The sequence below is a fragment of the Canis lupus genome, chromosome 18 (genome assembly GCF_011100685.1).
Source record: "Canis lupus familiaris isolate Mischka breed German Shepherd chromosome 18, alternate assembly UU_Cfam_GSD_1.0, whole genome shotgun sequence".
NCBI classification, from domain to species: Eukaryota; Metazoa; Chordata; class Mammalia; order Carnivora; family Canidae; genus Canis; species Canis lupus.
Window position 1 is genome coordinate 23697480 of NC_049239.1, and position 26011 is coordinate 23723490.

The 26011-nt window shown below is 34.6% G+C and overlaps 1 protein-coding gene across 14 annotated transcripts in view; it reads right to left on the reverse strand.

The window, feature by feature from the left end:
• Positions 1 to 4679: 4679 nt before the first annotated feature.
• The window catches only part of SEMA3A (semaphorin 3A), a 454892-nt gene continuing 433560 nt past the window's right edge, over positions 4680 to 26011 (reverse strand). For all 14 annotated transcript variants that reach the window (XM_038562852.1, XM_038562850.1, XM_038562853.1 and 11 more), the window contains 4 exons: positions 25708 to 25865; positions 22248 to 22315; positions 9463 to 9605; positions 4680 to 8110 (listed from right to left, as the gene is read on the reverse strand). In XM_038562852.1, coding sequence (XP_038418780.1) covers positions 7655 to 8110; positions 9463 to 9605; positions 22248 to 22315; positions 25708 to 25865 — 825 coding nt within the window. In that variant the 3' untranslated portion in view covers positions 4680 to 7654. The remainder of the gene's footprint in view (positions 8111 to 9462; positions 9606 to 22247; positions 22316 to 25707; positions 25866 to 26011) is intronic.

Sequence of the window (26011 nt, forward strand, 5' to 3'; positions counted from 1 at the left end):
GAATTGTGGAAATCAGTATTCTAAAAGCCATAGTAATTTAATGGTAACAGTAATTTTAAATTATCCAGATACATGCACTGATAGTAGCAGTAATTAATTTTAAATTAAATAATCTAGATATATGCACCAAGTAAAAATATAACTTATTTAAAACATTGTTACATACTTAAGTTGAATATGTATATACATCAGATGATTATAATTACTACTGTGAAAATGAGAATCTATATAGGATTTCTTTTGGCATCTGTTGACATAGGCATTGGTAATTGCTATATACCAAGAATCAACAGGTCAATGAAAAGTACTTATAAGGTTGATCTAGTTATATATTTTTTAAAATGCCAGAATTTTAACATTTTTATTTAGATGCCAATAATTATGGGATATTACTCTTGATATGCTAAATTATTGTAAAGGTAATTATTTACTTTGAATTGTTATTCAAAACGAGGTATTTTCTAACAAATATTTTTCATCTGTAAAAGCAGACTTTGTAAATGCATATATGATTCCAAAAAGTTTTTTTTTCTTATTTGTTTATGTAGTCAAATATGTGAAGACAATATCTTGTATCAATTAGAATAGTCTCCCTTTTATTGCTTCATTTCAAATATTTAAGAAAGATGCATGAAGAAACCAACATTTTTTCTTTGAAGTCTTTTTGCTAGAGAAAGTGAATTACAGACAGCAATTCTAGTGTTTCATAACTGAACACTTGACCAACTTTTCATTGGTTCATTCATTTTCTGTACTAATATCTTATGTCACCAAGAGCCCAAGTCAATAAATTGTTTCATTGGATGTACCTTGTTTTTAGATGATCTAAACCAAAATGATGCACATACTGCATTGGCAATTCATTAAAAGTCTAATAGATTATTTTCACTATATGACTCAATGTGGTGATAAAATGTTTTGTTCTAATTGGATCAAAAACAAGATTGTAATCAGGGATTTAAAGTTTGCTAAGTGTTAGATCTAAGTAAGCCACTCGTACTTTTTCTTTCCTACGAAGTTGGGAAACTTTTTTTTTTCCTACTTCCTATAAGGAGAATCGAATGAGATCACAAAAATACCTTGAACATTATAAAGGGATATAAAAAATGTAACATTACCATTACCAAGCAGTAGCTTTAGTAAGGCCTTACTAATGCCCTATGCTTCTGCTTATATTGATTTTATTAAGTATTAAAGTATTAAATTATAGTATAGATTCAATATATTATAGTTTGAACTTAGATTTAATATGTGCTGATATCAATCAGATATTATAAAAATGTATAAACATTTCCCTTAAGTTCAAGAATGTTACTTCTCAGTAATGAATATAGAGCTCCCTTATATGAATAATTTTAATAAACACCGTCTAATGACATCAGGAGCTTAGAAAGAAACCAGTATGGAAACAATTACAAATTATATTCCAATCTCCACTGGGGGAAACAGCATATGTTGCTTTTTAAATGATTAGAGATTTTGTAACCTAGGGAATTTGTTGGTTTTTTTTTTTTTTTTTGTAAGTTCTAGAGAAGTTAAGAATAAGTTAAAGGAAACATCTTAATGATGGCATGTTTCTAAATAACTAGACTATTATTTTGGTTAAAATATAATAAGCTTAGATGAATGTTTACTCAAACTCTTCTGAGTAAATATATTTTATAATTTTAAGAAATCAGTGTACTCCTTGATAGTACATTTTTCCATATGTATGCCAGTTTGTATTTCTGATGCTGTATTAATATTCACTAAGCAATAATTTAACCTGCTTCCTCAACCAAATTAAACATAGCTAATTTCAACAAACTACTATTAGGGTCAAAAGTAGTGCAAAGAAGAAAATAAGCATTATTTTTGTAGTTGGTAGATGCCAACAATGCAAATTTGAAACGTATTTTACCATTTTTAGTCAGTACATAAATTCAAGTAGAATTTATCAAATGGTTTATATGAGACCTATATTAATTTGTTGACATTTATCAGCAATTTAAAACAGTGAACAAAAAACCAAAAATATTTTAGGACTAATGAAAGTGTCACTCTTTTATTGAAATTCAAGGATGCAAACCTCCTAAAAATTGAGGTGTAATAAAAAAAATCCTAAAGTGGAAAAGGTGTTTGATTTTAGACATACAACTTTGTTTAAAACAGTTTAAGTTTCTCTGGAATTAGTCATCAACAAAACAATCAAAACTTGAAGAAGTGAGCTACACAAATGATGGATTTTTTTTTTAAAGCTGTATTTACTTGAGGTCTAATGCTTCAGTGAGATTTACAAAGAGAGGATGAAGTTGAGACTTCATAATCACCCAAATTGGGATGACTTAAACACATTTATGAAAACTTTTGCTTCGGAACTATATAAATAAACAGTGTGTCTACAAGTATTGTGTTTAGATTAAGAGAAAATACAATCTTTTGTTATATGAGAAAAAACTTGACAGTCTAATATAATGGTGGTGCTCAGGTGACAATTTCAAGATGCAGCTAAGCCCCTCATTTTCTTAATATTTTTCTTTTTCTTTTGGTTCTTAAACTTCGGAGTCTTTGCCTAGTACACGGAGTCAACTACGTGTACTAACCTCAACTGCATCATTGTTTAGCCATAAATACTCCATCTAGGGTATTCACCGAATAAACACAGGCTTCATAGCTTAACACCATCTTTGATGAAGTCTTGTTTGTGGGCCACCCTATTACTTAGCAAGGCAATGTTGGGCTTGTGTCCAAGCAGTCTAATACCAGATGAGTGGGGCAATGCTGAAGGAGGTGACATATAAGGGAACCTTTCATTTGAGCTGTGTTAGAGTGGCCTGACAAAGCTATCTGCTTCCAGGTGTTCATCTGTGGAATTACAAATTGCATAAAAGTAAGGTTGGTTGAACTAGAAAGGGGATTATGGCATGAAGATTAGTTTGAAAATGTCAAGTGCTATGACTCCAGCTAAGTAAAGATAAATGAGATCAACATTTAAGAGCAAACTTAGGGAGGGAGAGCAAAAAGGGGTAGGGGGTAGGAAGAAGCAGAATTAATGATACCATGTGCCAGGGATGAGAATGTGGGGTACAAAGAGAGGGAAATAAACCAAAGCCTAGGAAAAATAAAACAAATGCTCCATTTGGATTCCTAATAGTGGGATATTTTACTTTTCTTTATGAACTCCATACTCTATGTGGAGTACCTGTTCCCACAATGAAAGCATTTTTCCACACCTCTCCTCCATCTGCCTTATTTTTTTCTGCCCAGATTGCTCTTTTTACTTCATCTGAGCAAGTTTATTTTATATTTCAATTCCTAAATTGTATGTCCCTTATGCTCTGAAGCTTTTCATGATCTCTTTAAATTAATTCCTTCCTCATTGACCCCCTAACACTTTTGAGTTTGTATGTGACGCTCATCACATGGTGACCTGGTTCTCTCCAACGACGACTTACTGAACTTCTCCCGGCGCCAGCCATCATTTCAGGTACTGGGGCGGGGGGTGAGATAAATTAGATACAAACCCTGCCCTCAAGGAGCTTACAGTCTAGAAAGGGATGGGGGCGTAAACAAAGAAATTACACCTTTTTGATAAGTGTGGCAATAAGAAGTATACACAGGGCACAGACTTAGTGCAGAGAAGGTGGTTAGTTTCACCTGGAGATGGAAGAATCAGGGAAGACCTGCCAGGTAAGATGATGGCAAGTTGTTTTACTGTCCTCAGCACCACCAGTGCCTAGCACGTAATAGACACACAAGACCTATCAATATAATTTAATTGAACAGGTAGGAGTCTAGTTCTAAAGCTCAAAGCATCTAGAGCCCTATCTCTTTATATGAAAATCATTACTTTCTTTCCTTGGGCACAATTTAGTACGTCTGCCTTTGCCTGTGTGTGTTTGCATGTTTGAAATAAAAACCAAGCTGTTTTGTTTGGTCAGGTTGACTGTGAAAATGGCTGTACCATTTATGTGGCTTCATTCCCTCTTCATTCGTAGGCCCTCTTAGTACACTAACTTTTCAAAAAGTGTTTCTTTATTCAACTAGCATAAGAAAATTGTTAGAAATCAGATAAACTAATAGGCAAACTTTGCAAACTTTGGGAAAAACAATGTTTTCTTTTTTATGGAAACATGTATTTTGCAAACACTAGCAATGACTTGAATTATTACAAAGTTAAAACAAAAACCATGGATGCCTTCGGCATTAGGCCAGTTTTTATCTAACACATTGTTATAACACAATAAGATGATGTTGAATCCTGTTTGTTAAGTTTGTCTTTGAAGTCATTAAATTGGATAATTTCCATTAAAGTTTGAATGCAACCTGTGCCTTTAAAATGAATTCATAAAGCAAAGATTTCAAAATGTTATATGAATCACTTAATAAAGTGTTCCTTATAACTTTAAGGACAGGCAATTTCAGTAACACTTGTTGGGCATCTTTGTAGATCTTGAAGGAAACCAAACTAATCATGATAATGACACATTATCGAATTTTGTCCCTAAATTTCCTTCTTTTAGGCATGACAAAAATAATATTTAACCTAAAGGGTATCAAAATGCACATCATCACCACAGATATAGACTGACTAGAATGAAGAAATCTGCTATGTAGCAACCTGACTCTGGTTCTCAACATTTTCTAAACTTCATATTCCTTGACACCATATGCTACAGGGAACAGTAAAGACATCTGAATTCAAATATTTTGAAGAAATGTGTATTTAGCAACTTAATACATGCTAAAAGGAATAATTTACAGCAGCAGTTTCATTACATTTGTCTCTCCAGTTTTCTAGTTCCCATCTGAAATGCAGGGATAAATACAGATATGGAACATATGTACTACCTGGCAAAAAAACATGCTTATTGAATGGGCACACACTCTCTGCCCTTAAATAGCACATAAACCACCTTGTCACCTGTGTGGGGAAATCTCGCATTTTAGGATGATGTAGAACACACTAATGGAGCACCTATAAAAAGGTGCAGTTTACTGTCCTTCCTCTTCTCAGGATTATTTACATCTTTTGCCTAATGTGTAGGTAGCAAAAATATTAAACACATACCACTGAAGATCACTAAATAGTACATAAAAGTAGCATTGAGTGTGCATTGACATGCATTTACATTTTACATTGGATTTCAACTGGGCCATAATTTCTCTGCTGCAATGTACCTTTCTCCAACCTTCAGATTGCGGTCATAACTTGCTTATGGTCACATGAGTCTCTTAACAAAGTTGCAACTCTGATGCTACATGCATATACCAAAGTCTATTAAAACTAAATTAAATGGGACGTTAATCATTTTTCATGCAAACTGTCCCCCTCAATACACATTGGCAGAGTATGACAGCAAGAAGAGTTTCTACCTGTAAGTTATAACTATAATTTTCTTTGAAAACTTAGACCTGATGGTTTATAGAGGCATGCCAGTAGATTTGTTTGGTTTGTTTCTTTTAATTGAAGTCTAGGCTTCCTTTCTTTGGGCTTTTCATAATGTTACACAAAAAGCCTCCAGATATTGGAAGGCATCCCTAAAGTTATCGAACAACCTCTATCCCTTCAAATTCATTATTTTCGAGGACTAATAATAATAATAATAAGATACTTCTGTTACTGCAAATAAATCAGTTATGGCTGCGAATTTAGAAGGAAATGCAACACCAAATTTCAGCACAGTGAAGATACTCTGTGAAAATAGAAAAATTACCTATTTTTGGAGTAGTCTTTGTTCTTTCATTAGTATTTTGAACATTTCTTTTTCTCTACAGAAATATGTCCTTCAGATAACCTAAAATTCAAATACCATTTAAAGATGTAATTCTAAAAGTAACGCTGTATTCATCAATGGAGCCTAAAATTGGATGTAGAATATTTTTAGGCTTTCATTTGAAATAGGCATCAACAAATTGTTTATTCAAATCACTAAAATTGAAACATGAGCTTCCATCTGTGAAATATTTCAGCTGAGAATTTTTAAAAAAATTCACTGTAGTCTGAGGTGAGAAAATAATGCTGAGTTAATTAAAATCCCAAGACAGCTAGAGTTAGAATTCCAATGCCGCTTTTATTAATTAGCAAGATGTTTCCTTTGCATTTTTGTGCATGATGAAGGATCTCGGGAGGGATTCCTGGAAAGGTGAGTGCGTGGAAGAGAAAATACCATAATGCTGAAGGTCTTATATACCTTGAAGTTGTTGATTCTCAAGGAATCATGGTAGGACAAGGAACAAGGCAAGTCCTTTATTGATCATCTTTTACCTTATTTTATAAGTTGTTGCAGGAAACAAAGGGCTTTACATGTTTTAAGTGTGAGTTGTGTCCTCGAAAACAGTTTGTATAAAAGTCACTCCCATCAACATGAAACAAACCATGTGTTTTAAACAAGGTGAGATAAAAGATAGCTGATACAGGTGTAAACAGAATTGGGAAATCTGCTTTTAGGATGCTCTGAATATTACCAATCTCTTTCTCTCTCTCTTTTTTGAATTTAAGTGACACAGATGTAATTCCTAAAGGAATCCTGAGAGTTTTTATATATCTCAAATATCATGCAGGTTTTCAAGCATAGAATTAAGAGATTTTCTGTTAATGTTATATTAAAACAATGCTCATTATTTTCATAAATATGCAGTTCTCTTTCTCCTCATTGATCCATTAGGTACAACACAAGGCATTTAACAAATCAATTTGTTTCTTTTTACTTTGCTGGTTAAATGCTCTGTTCTTTCTAGGAACATTATGCAAGTTAAAATTAATCTTTGATTATACTTAAAGAAGGGGAAGGTGTTATCTGAATTCCTCAGAGAAATAAAGCATAATTTATATCCAGAGTTTAGGAATTAATAGTAAATGATGCTTATGTGTTTCTTGAACAATATCGGCTATCCCTCTTGCAGAACTAAAAACACAATGTCAGAAAAAAGCAGCACGCGGTTGGAGTTTTTAAAACAAAAACTATATAGCACAATAATTGTAAGACAAAAACCTACTCTAGCTTAGAAAAGAGCTAATTTTTACTGCATATTTGTCATGGTACATTTAAATTATAGTTTTAATAAAATACATCTTTAGATCAAAGCTGAAAGAAGACATCAGTAGTAGATCAGTGTATTCCATTTTTCTTCTGGATGATGGATGGTTTATGTTTTTTATATTTCCACAGACCATTTCATTCAGTATCATTTTACTCCTCCAGTACATATAAACATGAGTGCTGGTAGACAAAAAATATCCTTGAATCCAACGCTATTTTGGAATATTCATCAGCTTCATAAATCCATGCAGTTTATTTTAAACTTTCAGTTCAATAAAATGGCTTTGCTGATGCAGTTTTTCTTCTTTAGATGGCAACATGGCAAATGACATTTTTATTTCTCAGGCAAAGAAGAAAGTGAAACCTGTACAATGAAATCTCATAGGAAACATTAAGTCTGCTAAAGTGAACATCTGCGTTCACCTGACCTCTATTAGGTGTTGGTATTAGGAGGAAAGCCTGTTAGCAAAGTTACTCATGGACTTAATTTATAATTGGGGGAACTCAGATGCATTTCCCACCATTGTAAACATCCACATAATGCCATGAAAAAAGTTCATGTATATTGCATTTTTTCCAGTTATTGTCTAGGCAAGTTTCTACTTGTTTGAGGTTTCCAGAGGTAATGCAGCTCAGACACTCCTGGGTGCCCTCTCAAATTCGTGGGTCCGCCTGTTCCTACCTTTCTTATTTTCCTGTAAGTGCTTCCATTTGTTACTGTTCCCTTGGGTATGCCCCGGCCTTTGCCGACGTTGTTTTCGGTCCCTTTTCCACACTTGTTCACAGAACTCATCCATTGTGTTCAGGTTGGGGTGGTTGATGAGCTGCATGAAGTCTCTGTACCAGACCTTCTGGCTAGGTGTCATGCTGTTGGATATTTCTTTGGTCTTCGAGCCATCTCCATCATCATCTTTATGAAGAAGTTCCTCCAAATGCTCTGTGTCAATGACTTCCAGGGTCACTTTAAGGAGAGTTTGCATGAAGCCATGCTCCACAGCGTGGCAGAGGTAATTGCCTGAATCCTTCCGCTGTAGGCTGCGCAGTAGAAGGCCTTGTTCTGTCCTGATGATATGATCATCCACTCTGATCTAGCACAAGAGAAACGGTAGCAAAAAATATACACATTTAAAGAAACAGAAGTTCTGAAACTCTGCTCAAGTAAAACTTTAGATTCTGTGTTGAGGCACATTTTAACGGTTCATAAAATGTCTTGCTTAAGACAAATGATAGGATTTCTCCATTGGAAAAAAAAAAGAGAAATCTCTGTAAATCATTTTTTATTATGCATTGCAAAATACTGGTTGTCTATTGTCTTCAAATAATTTTTCATTATAATAATATAAAATATTCAAGATGGTGAAAGGACAAAGATGTATTTATTTTAGAATCTTGAAAGAAGGTATGTAAGCATAGGAGAAAGTTAGTAATTCTTAGAAATACAGAACCGTGATATTAGAAAACAATGCAGCATGAGAATGAACTCAGAGCTGAAAAAAACTAAAAACTCCTCAGCGTTGAGCAAGTAGAAGAAAGCATAGGACTACATGACTGATAATTATTCACTTTGTAAGTCTCAGATGTGGCATAAATATGAAGATATGTTCTTGAATATATCTAAACTCATTTTTACTTTGAATAGAGTTTACAACAGACATCTCTGAAAGCCTAAGTTGATAGTGTATAAAATTGTATAAAATCAACTTTGACATTTGTATAATGTGATTACAAATTTAAAGATGCTTCAAATGTCAAAAGAGATAATGGAGGATTTTAAAATTTATATTCAGATTATGTTTGTGCAATATCTGCACAGAATACATTTACAAATCACCTCCATAATCTGGTTATTTAATACTTTTAAAAAGCTTTAAAGTCTCAGAGTATTGAGATTTTCTGTGCACATTTCTTTAATTTTACACAGTAATAAATGAATACACTAAGGAGGAAGATCTGTCTGATGCTACATGCATAGTTCCTATCAGAATGGCAGCCCAGAATCTTCATCCTGTATATCCTACTTCTCTTCCCAAACCTTCCCTCCCCTTTTGAGGAGGAAGTTAACAGAGAAAAGAAAACATGTTTGGATAGCAGAATTAAGTGAACAAAAGTTAAAATTAGCAGAGGATTTGATTTTGTGTGCACAAATATAGATAATATATTGTTTCGTAGGTAACTACGGGGAGAAAGAAGACTCTCAAATAAATCCCAAATGGCTTCTGGAACAAAATTCTTATCAGTTCACTTTTGCTTCTCCAGCTCCTAGCACAAAACCCTGTCATATGATAAGCCTTCAGTGAATGCTTGTTTAATGAATGGGCTATTGATGGGTTAAGAAAAAGATAAAGATTCACGGTATTTTTTCACCCTCAAGTCAACCATGTTGGGGTCACTTAACAGTACATGTTAGATAGAAATAGTCCAGTCTATTTCATTCCTATACCTCTTCTTTTCGCTCTTCATTTCGCCTCTGGAATTGCCAATAGACCAGAGCTCGCTGTGATTTTGGACTGCATTCCAGGAACGTGCTACTATTTTCTACTCCATAGATGATTCTTTCTTCAAGGCTGTGGCTGTGGTGATTATCTGGCCGGTGATGAGGAAATGAAATGAGGAAACGTTAGAGAAGTAAACTCAACTTTCCAAAGTATTTATGTGGAAATTCAGAAGATAAATTTGTTGCCAAGTTGGGAGTCTTTTCCAAATTGATTTAGGATGGCAGAAATGTCACAGACGTAGGGTTTCAGAACTCGAGTGCCTGCCTTAATAGACTAATTGCTTTGGTATAAGTTATATAAAGCATATGCAGAGATTTGTCTACCAGAAAATAGCATTACATTAACAGAAGCAGTCATGTGTGCAGTATGACTATACATCTTTATATGCCACGGTAATACTTTCCAAGACATTATTTTAGCCGTAAAACTCTATGCTCTGACTAATGGGGCCAGTTCATGTTGTACTATTCCTTAGCAGGAAAGTTATTTGAACTTTTGGAAACATGAATCTGTTTCTGAGAAATTATTTTGCCACTTTATGTTTGTTTTTCATCTGTAAAATTAAATGCACCAGCCATTAATATTTATCTAGTATTTTACAGAAGGTAGAGTTCAGGAAGTTTATACTCCCCACCAACAGCCCTTAAATAATCTACAAGATTGTTCTGAAGATCAATCGGTGTGAAATGTTTGGGATGGCTCAGCAGAAAGATGCACAATTAGAAAGCAATGTGGTTTCAATTGTCCTTATTTTAAAATGATACATCTTTTATTATTTTCAAGAATTACACTAAAGAATATGGCAAGAGTATATAATAGAGTGTAGCAATGAGAAAACCTGTTTCCTGATTAAGTTTCTATTATTTTACCCTTTATGTAACCTCCTTCAATGTGGTAAATGAAACACAGTTAAGATCAAAAGTAGGACACAGGGAGTCTAGGTAAAACTCATTTAGAGAGAGAAAAAAAAATCCCTTATTATCTTGCATAATCCTGTTTCCATTATGACATCCTGTACAATCTGGAACTCATTAAATTAATTTAGAAAATAATAAATATATTTTCACATGCATGGAGGGCTGACAGTGTAGACAGATGAAAGTTTTTTGCTCTCTTCTTCAAACTCAGCTAGACTTTTAATTAAAAAAAAATGTTCCCCCTCTTTTTTGGCATCACTTTGACAATTTTACTCTCTTTCTAATCAACCGAGGACTTTTGTCTGTCAGAGACAATATTATTTGCTGTCACTAGGTTTAAAGCTTTCCAAAGTCCTGTTTTTACCTAATCCCTGCATTCGGCTTCATCCCCCGCCCCTACTCTCATTCTGCCTCCCTTTGCTATCTGCAGGGAGGTCGACTTCAGTGCTTCCTTTCCTATCACTCTAAAGTGTGAAATGAAACTCTTCTAAAGTTGGAAAGTATCTGTCCCTTCTTATTTACCAGATTGATACCCTGGAAAAAGGAAATGACTGAAATGTAAAGGAACAGCATTTAATGGATTCCAATTCACATTTTTTTTTTTATAATGGAGCTATATCTTTGTCGGTTAGTATCTACACTGAATATGGTAGTGTGTTTATATTTCCTCTGAAATTATTATTCTATCACTGAATGAATAGATCTGACACATGTTGCTGTGTTAGTTTGCAGGGTTTCTGTTTCCCCGGATAGAGGTGAATTCAATCTCTCTGCCTAATGCAGGCTAGGAAATCTCCTATGATACCATATTTAGGATACCTTGTCACAGAGGTCACTGGATACATCTTTTTTTCCCCCCTAATTGTGATACTTTGGACTCTGATTTACAAATCCTTTTACTTGGAATATTATTCAGCCTTTTAAAAAAAAAAAAAAGAAGAAGAAGAAGGAAATCTTCAATAGGTAGCAACACAGATGAACCTTGGGAAATGCTAAGTGAAATAGGCCAGTCACCGAAGAACAAGAAGTGTATGCTGATCCCACTTACATAAAACATCTAAAATAGCTGAACTCCTAGAAGCAGATGGTAGCAGAGCGGTTGCCAGGGACCAGAGAGAAAGGGAAATGGGTAGGTGCTGATTCAACGGGTATGAAGTTTCCGTTCTGCAAGATGAGTAGATCTTCAGCCCCACGGTACAGCAGTGTGCTAGAGTGCATGATAGTGCATTGTGCACTTACAAACCTAAGAGAGTGGATCTCATGTTACGTGTTCTTCAATAAAATTTTAAAAAGTAAATAAAATTTAATTTTACTTTTAGAGACTTTTCATTTACTCTCTACCTATTACTGAATCATAGACTATGACAGCATGACAACAGCAAAAAATCCATTAGATTTAGAAGCAAAGAACATGCTGATCCACCAGTATCTTTCTGGATTATCCAGGCCTATTCTTCCTCTAAAACTTTGTGATAATAGCTGGCTTGTCTAAATTACTAAGTAACTTAATCTAAGTTACTACAGATGTCTGTAAAAATCTGAAGGTATTTTTATCTGAAGTAAATTCTTCCTTGCAAACACAGAGCTCTGCTTAAGTCCTTCAGTGCATTAGTTGACACATAGTAAGGAAGATCGATGTACCTTGTATAATATGAAAGTGTAATAGAGTTTAGTATAAATGTAATATCAATTAGGTGCATTTAAAAAAACTCACAAAGTTGTCTCCTTCTCAATTAATTTAATCATTCTAACTGTTCCATAGAGTTTTCGGTAACCTTTCTTAAAATCCTGAGAAATCTGTTCAGCTTTTAGTTTTTCAAGGTCTCCCCTGGTGACAGCAACTGTTTCTCAGTGTGTAACAATTAAAATAAAAGCTCTCTCATTTTTTTTTTAAGAGAGAGAGAGAGAGCGCGTGAAAGTGGGGAAGAGGAGCAGAGGGAGACAGAGAGGATCTTAGGCAGGGTCCCCACCCAGTGCTCAATCCTGCGACCCTGAAATCATGACCTGAGCCAAAATCAGGAGTCAGACACTTAACTGACTGAGCCACCCAGGAGCCCAAAAGTTCCCTTAATAATAAATATTTTCTTATGTTTAAAAAAACATTTCATCTGCTACTTATAGTAGAATCTAATATAAGATGGCATTTGATTTAATCAAGAATTTATACCAAGTTGTTTTTAGTTGAATATAGCAATAGTTCACTGAGTTCTTCTAGAAACATGACATTAAGCTACTTTTCCACCTGCATGAGATAAGAAGCACAACTGGTGAGTTTAGTTCGTGGACCAGGTGTCTTTACTTTGCCTTGATAACTATGCTCAGCAATACCTTTAGAACTCCTTCTCCCTTTCAGTAGGCCTTTCTTTCTCTCTTTTGACCAAATAAAAAAAGCAAAAGAAAGTATTCTAGTTAGTAAGCAGTGAAGTTATAAGTCATGCCATAGTAACTATAAATCATAGTCCGTATGCGTAGGTACTACTGTCTTCCTTTGGTTTGGAATTCTCTTATTTTATGTTTGTTAGATTCTGCTGCCATCAGTAATAATTGCAAAAACTAAATTTCCACTGAATACAGTAGTTTCTGTTAATTCCTCTGCAGCAGAATGTTTCTATCACCAGCAACTTTTAATGTAGGGCCAGCATTTTCATTTAAATTTGCATCAGGCAAGCATTCATATATTTGGGCTCGCAGATATAACAATCTATAAACATTTTTTGGTTGATTTCCCAATACCTGAACTCTTATAAACAGATACCCAATAAATATTTTAGAATGATAGAAGGCACTCAATAAATATCCATTCCCTTTCCTAATCCTTCTACCCCAACTGCCATCAGAATTCCAAGAATACTGTGTTTTTCTTTTTTTCTCCTTCTTTTATTCCCTTTGCCCCTTAATCTTTGTCTCTGTTTCTATTAAAAAAAAAACTAAAAACAGAAACAATATTTTGATTATTACTTTCTTAACAGATTTTCAAAAATTTTCTTAGGATATCAAACATACTATCATTTTGACTTTATTAAAGCAAATAGCTCTGCATTGAAATGGTAGCACAATATGGCTATCCTCTAAATATTTTTCAGACAATCTACTATTGGATTTACAATTATCCAATGTAAATCAAAAGCTCAACTAAGAAAACACTGACAATTAGAAATTTTCTGAAAAGTTTGCATATTCAGGGTAAGTATAATCTAAAATCTCCCTCTGGATAAACTAATTGATCCGAGGAGCACCTGGGTGGCTGAGTCGGTTAAGTGTCTGCCTTCAGCTCAGGTCAAGATCCCAGGGTCCTGGTATCGAGCGCTACTCTGGGCTCCCTGTTTGGCAAGGAGTCTGCTTCTCCTTCCCTCCCCCACCCCCATGTTCTCTTTCTCTCTCACTCACACTTCCTCTCAAATAAATAAATAAAGTCTTTAAAAAAATAAACTAATTGTTCTGAGAGTTTCCATGGAACACATTGGGTTATTCCCATAATTGACTTTTGTGAATTGTGCTGGGTGGAGTCTTTCTGATCTGTGTTGAGGAAGCGCATAAGCAAAGCTCTATGGACTTGCTCACTGTGTTTATGTCAAAATGTTGTCCAGCATGGTGTCCACTGCCTTGCACTATTTTCTCGATATTCATCTTGGGAGATTTTTTTCTGTGGTGTTAATTTTACGAATTATTGTGATTCTCTTGAAAAATTGACCTCATCCAAAGTTGGGCTTGAACTCAGAACCCTGATATCAAGAGTCACATGCTCTACTGACTGAGCTGCTCAGGTACCCTGAAAAATTGATTTTTTTAAAAAAAGAATTAACTTTGTGCCTCATCTGTGGATCAGTTTTTCCCCCTCAACACCACTGGCTGAAAAAACTCGTTAGATAAATTTACATTCTATCCTTAAACCTTCATGGTGAATATGCTCTCCCTGTGTGCCTGCTGTTGTTCCTGCTGTTGACCTGCTTTGTCTGTGTGACATTATTGCTATCTTTATCTTATCCTTTTTTTAATCAAACAATTACACATCATCTGAAATCTATTATCAGGTCACCTAACGATTTTGGGCAACATAAAATTGTTATAACCCTTTTTAGTATCTTTTTTCTTATTAGAATGTATCTACATAAAAATAATAGTATAATGCCTAGACACAGGAAATCATAAATATGTGAGGTGCTATTATTGTTAGGGGTGTTCTTGTAATAGTTTCAACTGTTAATTCAAAACTTAAAATCCTTTACTGAGAATCCGTAGTAGGACAATCCACAATAAGACAAACTGCTTCCCAATATCAATCTTACTCTCTGACCACCATCAAATAAAGTATTTCCTTTTCTATGCTTCCTAATAATCTGTTTACATATAGTTTCGGAGCACATGATATCTTATTTGTTACGATCATTTATTCACCTGGTTGTCTTCCTCCATGGCATATGTTTTATGATCCTGGCACTAGGTAGCCACAAATCCTTAGCTGATGTTTGCTGAATGGAAAATCCAGGGTAACTATTTACCCTGCACTTAAAAGCTGAAATCTCATGTAACTCTAACATCCTCAGGACATGGAGTTATCATAATTACATAAAAGAAATGGTTAAAAGTTTAATCAGTTAAAAAGGGCATAGGGTTTGTAACCCTGATGATGACTGAATGTGCTATTAAAACCACACTGGCAAATGTAGACACTTCGAATCTTCTTAATTTGTTGTTTTGTGATGTTACAAGAGTTGATTTGAGATATGGTGGGAGAAGATGGTAACTAATCAAGTATACGCCAAAATCAAGAATTCCAAATATGGGATAGTAAGAGAAAGAGATTAATCATATGAATACACTCTCCAGGGACACCGAGTAGACGAGTCTAGGGGATGTCTATGCCAATGGGTAATCTGTAGATTTCCAGAAAGAAAGCAATCTCATTTTAATCTATTTTAAAATACATTTCGCATTTAGAAAGCAACTGTTTTGAATAGAAACTTTTGTCATGAAAATTACCAGTAGACAAGAAGGGTAGAGTTAGTTGTTAAATTGGCATAATGAATTCTCATGAGTTGAACTGAATAGTTAGAGCAAAATAATTGAGAGCAACAAACATTAAATTTATTTTAAAAGCACCACAGTGTGTTTGAATAACACAATGTTACAATATGTCGCAGTTGTTAATGACAAGAAATAATGTTTTTAAGGAAGCAATCTTCAATTAATCATTTCCTCCTTTAGTGGGATAATTTATGGAAATGAAATGAGGCTAATAAACCAGAAAGAATGGGAGGAAAGAAAGAAGTTAAATAAATTGCTTCCTTTTGTAACAACAAAAAGTCATGATATCCATCATTTGGCCAGAAATATCATGTTGCTAAAGGCCTTATTTAGTATTTGATTCTCTTCCAATAAGGCAGAAACAGAAGGCATCACATTTCAGCTTTCCATTTATTTCCCTCTCTATTTTAACCCCATAAATGTCTCCCAGGATTGAAATGTTAATAATGTAAGAATGTGATGTCATGTAGAAAGATAATAGAGATGGGTGCGGTAGTAAACCAAGTATTTAATCAACTATTTGATTTCTGTTACCATTTTTGATGTTCTCCCCCTGAAAGTGATTTTAAACTTGAATTTCATAAATAATGAATATAATAATAAAAGTTAATTTGGAGTAGGGGGAAATGGTTGCACATTATTTTAAATACTTAACAAATAGTTACTGAACTACATAAAGAGAAATCGAATTCCAGTTGTTTTCATCAAATTGCAATTTTAATATTTTACACTGTAAATTTTTTTCTCAATAACATCCAGTGTTAAAGGCCATTCAAAGGAAGAAAGGAAATGTTGCCCACAAGCTCTAGGTGACACAGAAGACTGCAAATATGCATTTCTTGATATAAACATCATTACTTAGTTTTTCCTTACTGGATTCCAGATATTTTTCTCCAGGAATATAAATAGTGATTTGTCAATAGCAAAGAATCTAATTTGATTTCAAATGAAGGAACAATCCCTCTTTAAGCAGTAGTAGCTAAAAAGGCATTTTATGAATTAGTAAGTCTTGGGAAGACATAAAATACCTAAAAATAAATAAAATTGAAGACAAAAAATTTCACTCATCCCTAATGTTCATGTATATTTTTGGACCACATAATTAAGAAGACTAACAATTGATTTAATAATCTCATACATTATAGTATGCTGAAAACAAATTCTTTATCTATATATATGTATATATATACTATATTTGTTTATATGCATAAATACACCAAGCTATATAACAGGAATTCTGTTTATCAATATAATCTTAGTATGTTATTTCTCCAATTTTGATATGACGCTTGTACCAACTATTACAAACTAATTGAATGTGAGTGTGCATGCATGCATATGTATGTATGTATTAAAGTCCATGTGCTTAGTGCATCTGTCAAGTACAAAAAAAGACTCGATTATGAAACCTTAGAGAAAATTTTAAACTTTTAATTTATCAACTTGCTAAAATAGATTTTAAACTACCTTGTTTTATTTCCTAAATTAAGATCTGTCTCTGGTGCTGGGAAATAATTACCAAACAGAAGGTAGCATGTAAAATTTTACAATTCAAGTAGTTTCCTATCTTTCTCGAATCCACAGATTCCTATGTACGCTTGCTTAAAATGTTCTTGTCAGCATACAGATAGGTAGATGGATAAACACGTGGATAGATATGACCAGGGTATTTTAATTTCATTGGTAATTTATTGTATTAGAGGTGGTCACTAGTATCTTAATATTTAGAAATTTATTAATTTAAAATATGGAAATGAAATTGTTATGAGGTTAACAATGAAGCCATTTAAATAGTTGCATTTACTTCTGCACCTGATACCTGTGTGGGGGAGGCTGCAGTGCTTCTTGGTAAAAGGCAGACTGAAATTCAATTACATAAAAAGCACAACCAATATGAAGATATCTACTAACGTATTTATTTAGTCTATATTGAATATCTGATATGTTTTATTTTCATGATCTTATAGCATATGTTTTACCAAGAAAGCATATATAATCTATATGGCAGAGTGAAATAGGAATTTTTACATTTAAACATCAGGAAACATAGACTTTAATTTACTTCTTCCCAAGAGATATAGTAGATGATGGAAAACACCCATTTACTGAAGCAGAAACCTTCCATAAACAATAATGAAAATACCATCTTGTATTTTAATATATTTCCCTTATATTTGGAATTTAAAAAATACAGCATGCTTGGGATGCCTGGGTGGCTCAGCGGTTGAGCACCTGCCCCTGGCTCAGGGTGTGATCCTTGGTCTCGGGATCGAGTCCCACATCGGGCTCCCTGCCTGGAGCCTGCTTCTCCCTCTGCCTGTATCTGTGTCTTTCATGAACAAATAAAATCTTAAAAAAAAAAATACAGCATGCTTTAAAAACTTTACATTTACAACAGTTAAATTATGGGTATGAACAATTGGGCGATCTCTTATGACATATTTAAAAACTTTAGTAAGGAACAATGAAAGCACAAACTCTGTCAAGCCTCTTCCTATTCAGGTGTGTCTGTGTGAGCATGTCTTGTGTACCTATGCCATCAATGACTGGATTTGCCTAATTACAGAGGGCAATAGGGCAATACTGTAATAATTTCTTCCTAGAATATGCACTTGTATATTTCAACATCTCTGATAACAGCATGTCTTACAGTTGTTCTTGACCAGAGTTCAAGTTCTTTCTTCTAAAAAGAGTTTGTTTTTACTTTTGCCAGACACATGTGACTCTCCTAACCTGACACCTCTTTAAATTAAAGTTTTGTCTGAGGTATTTGGTCCACACTGTTGGTGTGAATTCAGAAAGTAAACATTTGTGAATAGCACCCTGTGATTCAAGAAGTGGTTTTCCTCCTTTTCCACCACCCATGATTATAGGTGAACCAGGTAAACGTCCTTGCTCTCTTCGGCATGGGAGTTTACTTCCTTCTTGTGCTAATTCTGAAACACTGTAAGCTGGCTTGATGCTGGCACCACTATTAGATTATTCATCTTGGGCAGTTTTTCTTTCTTAGCAGTCCTTAAAAAATGGTGCATCTTATATTCAGTGACGTCTTAGACTTGATACTATTTGATAATTTATTAAAGTCAGGGTTTTTTTAGGACCTGACATCATGCTCATCCATCAAACTTTGAGGCTTCTCTAGAGGCTAAATGCTCAGATTCAGTTGGAATTTCTATGTATATAAAATAAGCTAAAACACAGACCAGATTAGCATTGCTACAAAATACTAAATTTACAGCTCTGCAGACCACAGAGATGACACTGCCAAAGATATTTTATGAAATTCTGGAACAATGCTGATGCCAACCAAGACATAAATTGAGATGAGCCAGTTGCAGAGATAATTAAGAAGGTTGAGTTCTGTGGATATTTTACTGTAGGATGCTAGAAGGGAAATGCTTGTATGTAGAACAGCCAAGAGAACCACCATGAAATGAAATTCAATGATGGTATTGAACTAAAGTTAGGGCGTAAAATATTTCAAAGATTGAAAAATCTAAGATGATGTTAATGTTTTTAAATGTTGTCATTTATGATTTGTTCCTTTCTGGACATGTAGATCAGAATGCAACTCATAGTAAAGAAGGGGAAAAGGTAAAATGACTCAGCCACTCATGCTCTCGGAGGCAAAGTCAGACAAGCTCCAATTTGGTGCACAAGTTATTTTAGGGAAGGGAACAGAATGCAAACAACCTGAAGTTTCTCTTTAGCATTCTGTATGAGGTGTGAGCGAGAAGACAAGAAGATCTGCCAACACATATATATTTAGGGTTTTATACTAAATTTCCCTAGGTGAATAGCCACCAGCAATGGAAGAGACTATGCCAGATTAAGGGGAAGGAGAGCTGGATTTCTAAATTACACCTAGGCCCAAGCTCACCATTAGTGCGCTGCCTTTATACAAGAGGGAGCAAAGAGCTGAGTGTGTGTTAAAGTTTGCATCGAGAGTGAAATTTCTTCCACCTTAATGCTGAGTTATTTTATATAGTCTCTCTATTAAAACCTCAGGATATGTAAAATATAGAGTGTTACAGAATATGTTTACCATTACAGCTGGAACTGATTGTCCTGAAGTGTATAATTTGGCTTCAAGTTGCTTAGCAGCTTTCTGGGAAAATATCTCATATCTTTGTATGTTTCCATATGAGCACAAATATTTTATTCAATGTGAGATGTGACACTAGCAAGACAACATACATGATTTAACAGGGCTGGGCTCTGGGGTTTTGCCCATTTTACTTCCAAAAATAGACATCACCTATTCTAAGATCTAACGGTAAGATTCAGCTTGGCCATATGGGAATGCCTGACTTAGTTTCCAAACATTTGAAATTTATTGTAATCTATGGTATACAGTTTTTATGTTTGGTGAATTAGTAATACAAGCAGACAAGGAATAAAGAGGCCTTTAAAAAGGGAATGTTTTATTTCTGCAGAACTTCTTGGGACTATTTTATCATTTCCTCTATCCCATCCATCTATGAAGCAATGCTTACACACAAATATACACATGCACAAACACACACACCGACTAACACTAAACCAGAGCTATTCCTTTTCCTTAGTATACTATTTTGACTATCAAGAGAAAAAAATGATTAATGTTCACCTTTCTATAGCTGAGCAATTCTACATTCCCAGGTTTTACAAGCTTTCCTCACTCTAACTTCATCAAAATAGAACTTTAAATTCTGAAGTACTTTCCAAAGGCCATTCACTCAACAGTCAACATTTATTTATACACAGTCTCACTTAAAAAGAATGCCTTCAGTCAGCTTTTCTTTGTGTGTATGTATGTATGTGTGTGTGTATATATACACATACACGCACACACACACATACACACGCACACACCCGTATATGCCCATAATTCTAGCACATATATCATTTTGAAAAAAATACCAAATGGGTCTATGAAGGAACTAGATTATTCAACAAATGGATGTACCTCTCAGTAATTCTCCAGCAATCTTTAAAACATAGCATAGTATCCTATGTGTTGTAGTACATAATCGTTTTTTATTAGTTGATTGGTCAATAAAGATGTTTCTTAAAAGAGATCTATTTTTAAATATGATGGTGTTAATAGCAACATATGACTTAAGTCGTTTTAACATTAAATAATAGATATTTAGTTCAATTCTCTACTGAAAACCAAAACCCACAAAGTAAATAGTGATGCTATAGCTTCAAATATTTAGATTATTCATTTAATAAACGTTTATTAAATATCTATAATATTAAGATATTGCATGTGTTATAACTATAGAAATATAAGAGTTAAAATATTTAAAATAATAAATTCTATATTGATATGGAGACTGAGGTCTGATCAGAAATGAGCTCTAGTTACATTGTCTTGTTTCTTGTACTTGCAGTTATTATCATTAGCTTCTCCATATCTAAGCAAAAAGATTCTTTAATGTGATAAATTAACAAATGGTGCTGATCATAATTCAATATTTTTACGTGAAATAGATTAATGCAAGACTAGTTAATGTTTTGTTGTCCAACTGAAATACTCTGTTTGAAAAATTTAAGGAGGATATGTCAATTATGTACCCTATCTGTACAAAGACAAAAAAATCACAGCATTTGCTCAAATTTAGTGATATCTTTTTTCTTTGTAATAAGAGTAATAACAGACAATAAAGTCTTTGGCAAGAAATTTTGCAAGCAAAATGGACCCCAAATATAGGCTCGATTTGTGGCAACCTCTCATGGTATTGGCTTCCCCCAGACAACCCTGTAAGTATTTGCGAATCACATACCAGCCAAGTATAGCATACACAACAGGCGGATCTGACCTTCAGAAGGTAACTAGGTTTTGGAATGCATGTGGAGGTGTTTTTTGTGCAGTGTTGTCTTAACATTCATGAAATGGGAATATTGTATACACAGAATTAGTGGATCAAATCCAAGTTGACTGATAAAAAACATTATACTGTCTTTTCAGATTAATGTAAAAGGCACCAAAAAAGTTAACAGGATGATTACATTCAATTACATGTAAAATATTTACATTTTACATTTCAGCTATTTTTAACTACAAATTGTTCATAAGCAGTGATGTCATTGATAAGTTTTCCCAGCAGAGGGAGGCATAGCCTTATTATTGTTTTTGTAAAGGGTTGACGTGGGGGGAAGTGAGATATACTACAATTTTACTGCATTTTAAAGGAAGTTTGGTTGATATTACAGCATTTAATGCTGGACATTAAATAGGACTTGATATCTTTTAGGAAGCATAAAATGAAACAATCCAAAATCCCCAATTCAAAGGAATATCCTACCAGTAAATCAATGTGAAGATATCAGGATTATCTTCTACTTGACTAGGATACCCAATAACAATACAATAGGTCTGTATCATCAGCATATCAATAAATAATTTGCATGGCTTATTTTAAGACTGCATTTTCTTCTTTAATATTTTTAAATGAATATTTCTGATGCCTGTTGTTCTCAGGTTGCTACTATATATGAAAGCACGCAATTAAACCTGGCTTCTTTTTGTTAATATGAGAAAATTGAAATTCAAGTCTTGTAAGGGACTAAAACTTGAATTTTTCATATCCGCAATAATAAAATATAATTCCCCACTTAGTATTCTTTAAAATTTTCCTTCTTCTAGATTTCCTTTCTCTTCAGTTGCATTTCCTTAAATATTGTTAAGGAATGGGTACATATACAGGTATGTGCCCTGCATGCACATGTGTGGGTACACACTATTGCTTATGATTTATCCTGGTACCAGCAGGTTGAAAGATGAAAGCGTTGCAACTTACCATGGTGTTGTAAGTCTGAACAGTGAGTCAGCGGGTCTCCATTTCTAATGTCTTGTCGTCTTGTGCGTCTAAAACAATTACATTTAAAAGGTATTATTGCATCCTTATTCCTTCTTGGTAATGTGTCACAAAGCATAGAGAAGAATCAAAAATCAAAGACACTAGGAGCTCATAGGAAGAGATGCATCTATAAGTGACTTCAGAATTTTTTTAAAGCTCTTTACACCTGTAGGATCAGTCTCCAGAGGATCAAAATGCAAAAGAGTATACAAAGGTACTAACAATGCAGTCAAAGTCTTTCAAAGTAGTAACAGAAGATTCATGATTTATGTGTAACTGGATGTCAATCAATAAGAATCTAACATCTAGAAACTCTAAAATTCTTAACATCTTAAATTCTGAGGAAAAAGCACAAAATATAGAATGGCAACCCATTTCTTCAATAACCTGAATTAAATTTCTTTCTGATCACGAATGAGAGACTAAGCTTGATAATTAAAATTTACATGATTTCTTTCTCTTAATACTTATACGTAATTCCTTAAATAGACTCTTGTTAAACTTAAAGGTACTAATTCTATGAAATCTATTTTTAAGTGACTTTTTAATATTCCTTTTTGGTTACTATATCAACTTTTTTAAAGAAAACATTTCTTTCATGATCACATGGCTATGACTGCAAACCAATTTACCTGTGAAATGAATAAAAGGAGAAGCGCAATAACAAATATTGTGGAGAAGTCTGCCTTTTGTCAGAAGGTGAGAGAGAAGGACTCACTTCTAAGAGAAAAGTCAAATTTGCTATAAAAATCTAAATAAATTTCTCTTACATACTGCTGCTCAGATCGTGTTAGTTGTAATACATTCTGGTGCCTTCTTTCCACACAGTTAGCGGTTCACTGGGATGAATGAGGTTGTCTCTAGCCTTTTTGGTGTAAGGAGGATGTGTAGTTTGAGAAAGAGGCTAAAAATGGAGATTGGCTACATGTAACAGAATGAAAAAGATTGGGGACACTTGCCCAACTGTTTTCTGTGTCAATGTCAATGAATATTGTCTTGCTGCAAAGTCAGTTACCATCCCTGAAAAGAGTTCTCACAAAGGCCATGGAGATTTGCAAACATGGAAATTGTTACTGTATTCATAAATTTAGAAGACTAAAGTATTTATAGATTTCTATTTGTAGAATTGGTAAGACTATCAAACAGATGTTGCACATTTCAAAATTGAGCCAACAAGGAACTTGTGAAACACGAACCACAAAGCATTTGGGAAGGCATTTTTTACTGCCATTTAAGTTTTTGAAAAAAGTCATCACAAAGAATATATAAACTGTGAGGCCTCTAAATGTCCTTCTCAAAGACACATGAAATTGGGTTAAGTAAAATCTTCAAGGCACAACAAAAATGTGTTAATGATGATTCCTTCATTCTGGAATTGTAGGTATGCAACAAACATATTTCAAATATATAATATATAACTTTTTAACTTATTATAGATGTAGCTATGATCTTATTTTCATCTTCTTTCTTATAAAAACAGCTTAAAATCTGAACAAATCATTGCTAAGTTAGGTAATGTTATATATTTTCACGTGGAAAGGAAATGGTACTCATTTTTAATTCAAACATGAATTTTGTTTTTTGATATTAAAAGAACCTAGATCCTAAATGATATTAGGAACCATAAAAGTTCAACTTTGAGTAATTTAATTCTATTACTATAAAAACTGCATATTGCTATTTATTAAACTATCCATGGTTTCTTTACTCAGTAACACATTATCTCCAAACTAAATTTTTGCTTCAGATTTAAACTTCAGCAAAATTAGATGGTACATGGAATAATACAGACGGTTATTTCAATTCTAAATGTTGAAGGCCTAAGAAAATTGTATTTATTAAATAGAATAAGCTAATAGTACACTTATGTGTAATACTAATGTATATGGACTGATTATCTATGACAGATTTAAGTTGTACGAGATTTAACACTACAGCCAATGTTATCTGAAGCATGTAATCAAAAGATTTAAGTAGACATTAGGTTATTCCTTTCCTCTAAATTTTTTTTCTAAACGTCTTAAATGATCCACATGTAGAAAACAGCTTACTAGCAATGAAAAGAGTCCACATCATGGCTTCTTGTAAAACATTAACTATAGTAAAAAAATAAACCAAATTTTATTGCTCCTAAAACGCAATGGAGCTTGATAACTCTGATTTCTATTTTATGTTTTAATAGGTTGATGTGCGTGCTGTTAATCTCTGGATTTGTATTAGCAAGATATTGTTTACTACTCTCATCTTTCATTGCTTGTTTCTGAAATGGTAAATACCAACAGAGAAAGGTAGCCATATGTGAGCTGTAGAGAATGTGTTGAGATCAATATTTTGTCAAATTAAGAAAGTGCTTTTATTTTTTGAAGTGAAAGTAAACCCGGTGTGTATACAACTTTTAGGATGTGCCTAAGAGTTCCCTATAGGATAACAGTAGCCTACGTGGCATTCTATCAAATCATCAAATGCCTGTGCTCGATGCCCTCAATGTCCTAGACAGCAAGTTGCAGCTATGTTTTATCCAAATATGTTATTTTAGATAACTTCTAGGAATATCTTAGCAATTTTTATTTAAGCATGTCCAAAAAATGTTAAGTATTAAGAATATGTTTAACACATTAGTGTAACACATATACAATGATCGATAGATCTTTTATTATGTGGTTTTATATTTCAAGGTCAAACAGTACAAATGCAAGATCATACTATGATGATACAGTGGCCTTTAAATTTCAGGGGCCAAATAAATATATATTTTGGGTCAAACAAAGATAGAATTTGATGCTAGTTAGTCAGCATTATACAAAAGTGTGGTTATCTCTAAAACTAGAAAAAGTTCTTGATTTTTTATAGATGACTTCCTGTATGCTAAGACTCTAAAAGTAAATAAAGGTATTTTCTCTGCAGATATTCCATTCATCCAAGGACATAAATTCCCTTATTAAAATTTAAAACCAGGATGCAATGCTGCTGGTTAGAAAAAGAAGAACATTTTGGGCGGAATGAGCATTTTGGTCCAAGGGCCCAGGGCCCAGTCTAGATGGTTTCTGACTTTGTGGCTTTGGCCCTCATCTGTGCCCCCGTGGAACGTGAGGTCACAAAACTCTATAACTTCCCAGTGTAGCCTTTCAAGGACCTTCCTGTCATGTGTCGATTCCCTCCGTCATCTACTAGAGCCATCTGTCCCATTATGCTTGGTGCCCAGCTGTGATCACCGTGTTTTTCTGATCGTTCTGACCCCTTAGGACGGAGACAGAAAGGCCCCGGGCCCATCGGAGCCCTCCGAGCCCGAGGGCAAGGCCCCTGTGCTTCGTGGGGGGGAGGGTAGGGGGGAGAGGGGGGCAGGGGAGCAGGGAGGGCGGGCAGGGGGTGTGGACCGGGCGGACGGCGCCCCGGGCGGTACCTCTTGGCGGCGGGGAAGTAGCGCGAGCAGGCGGCGCCGTCCCAGGCGCAGTAGGGGTCGCGGGCGAGGCAGCACTCGGCGCAGGCCCTCCCGTAGGCGGCGCAGCGCTGCAGCGGCAGCTGGGCCAGGCCGGCGGGCGAGCCCGCGTACAGCTGGTGCTGCGGAGACACGAGCGTTAGGGCCCCGCCCCGGCCCCGCCCCCCAGAGCGCCGCGCGGGCGCGACTCGGAGACCTTAGAGACCCCGGACCAAGCGCAGTTGTGGCCAACGCCCGCCACGTAGTACGGCCCTTTAGAAAGGCCGTG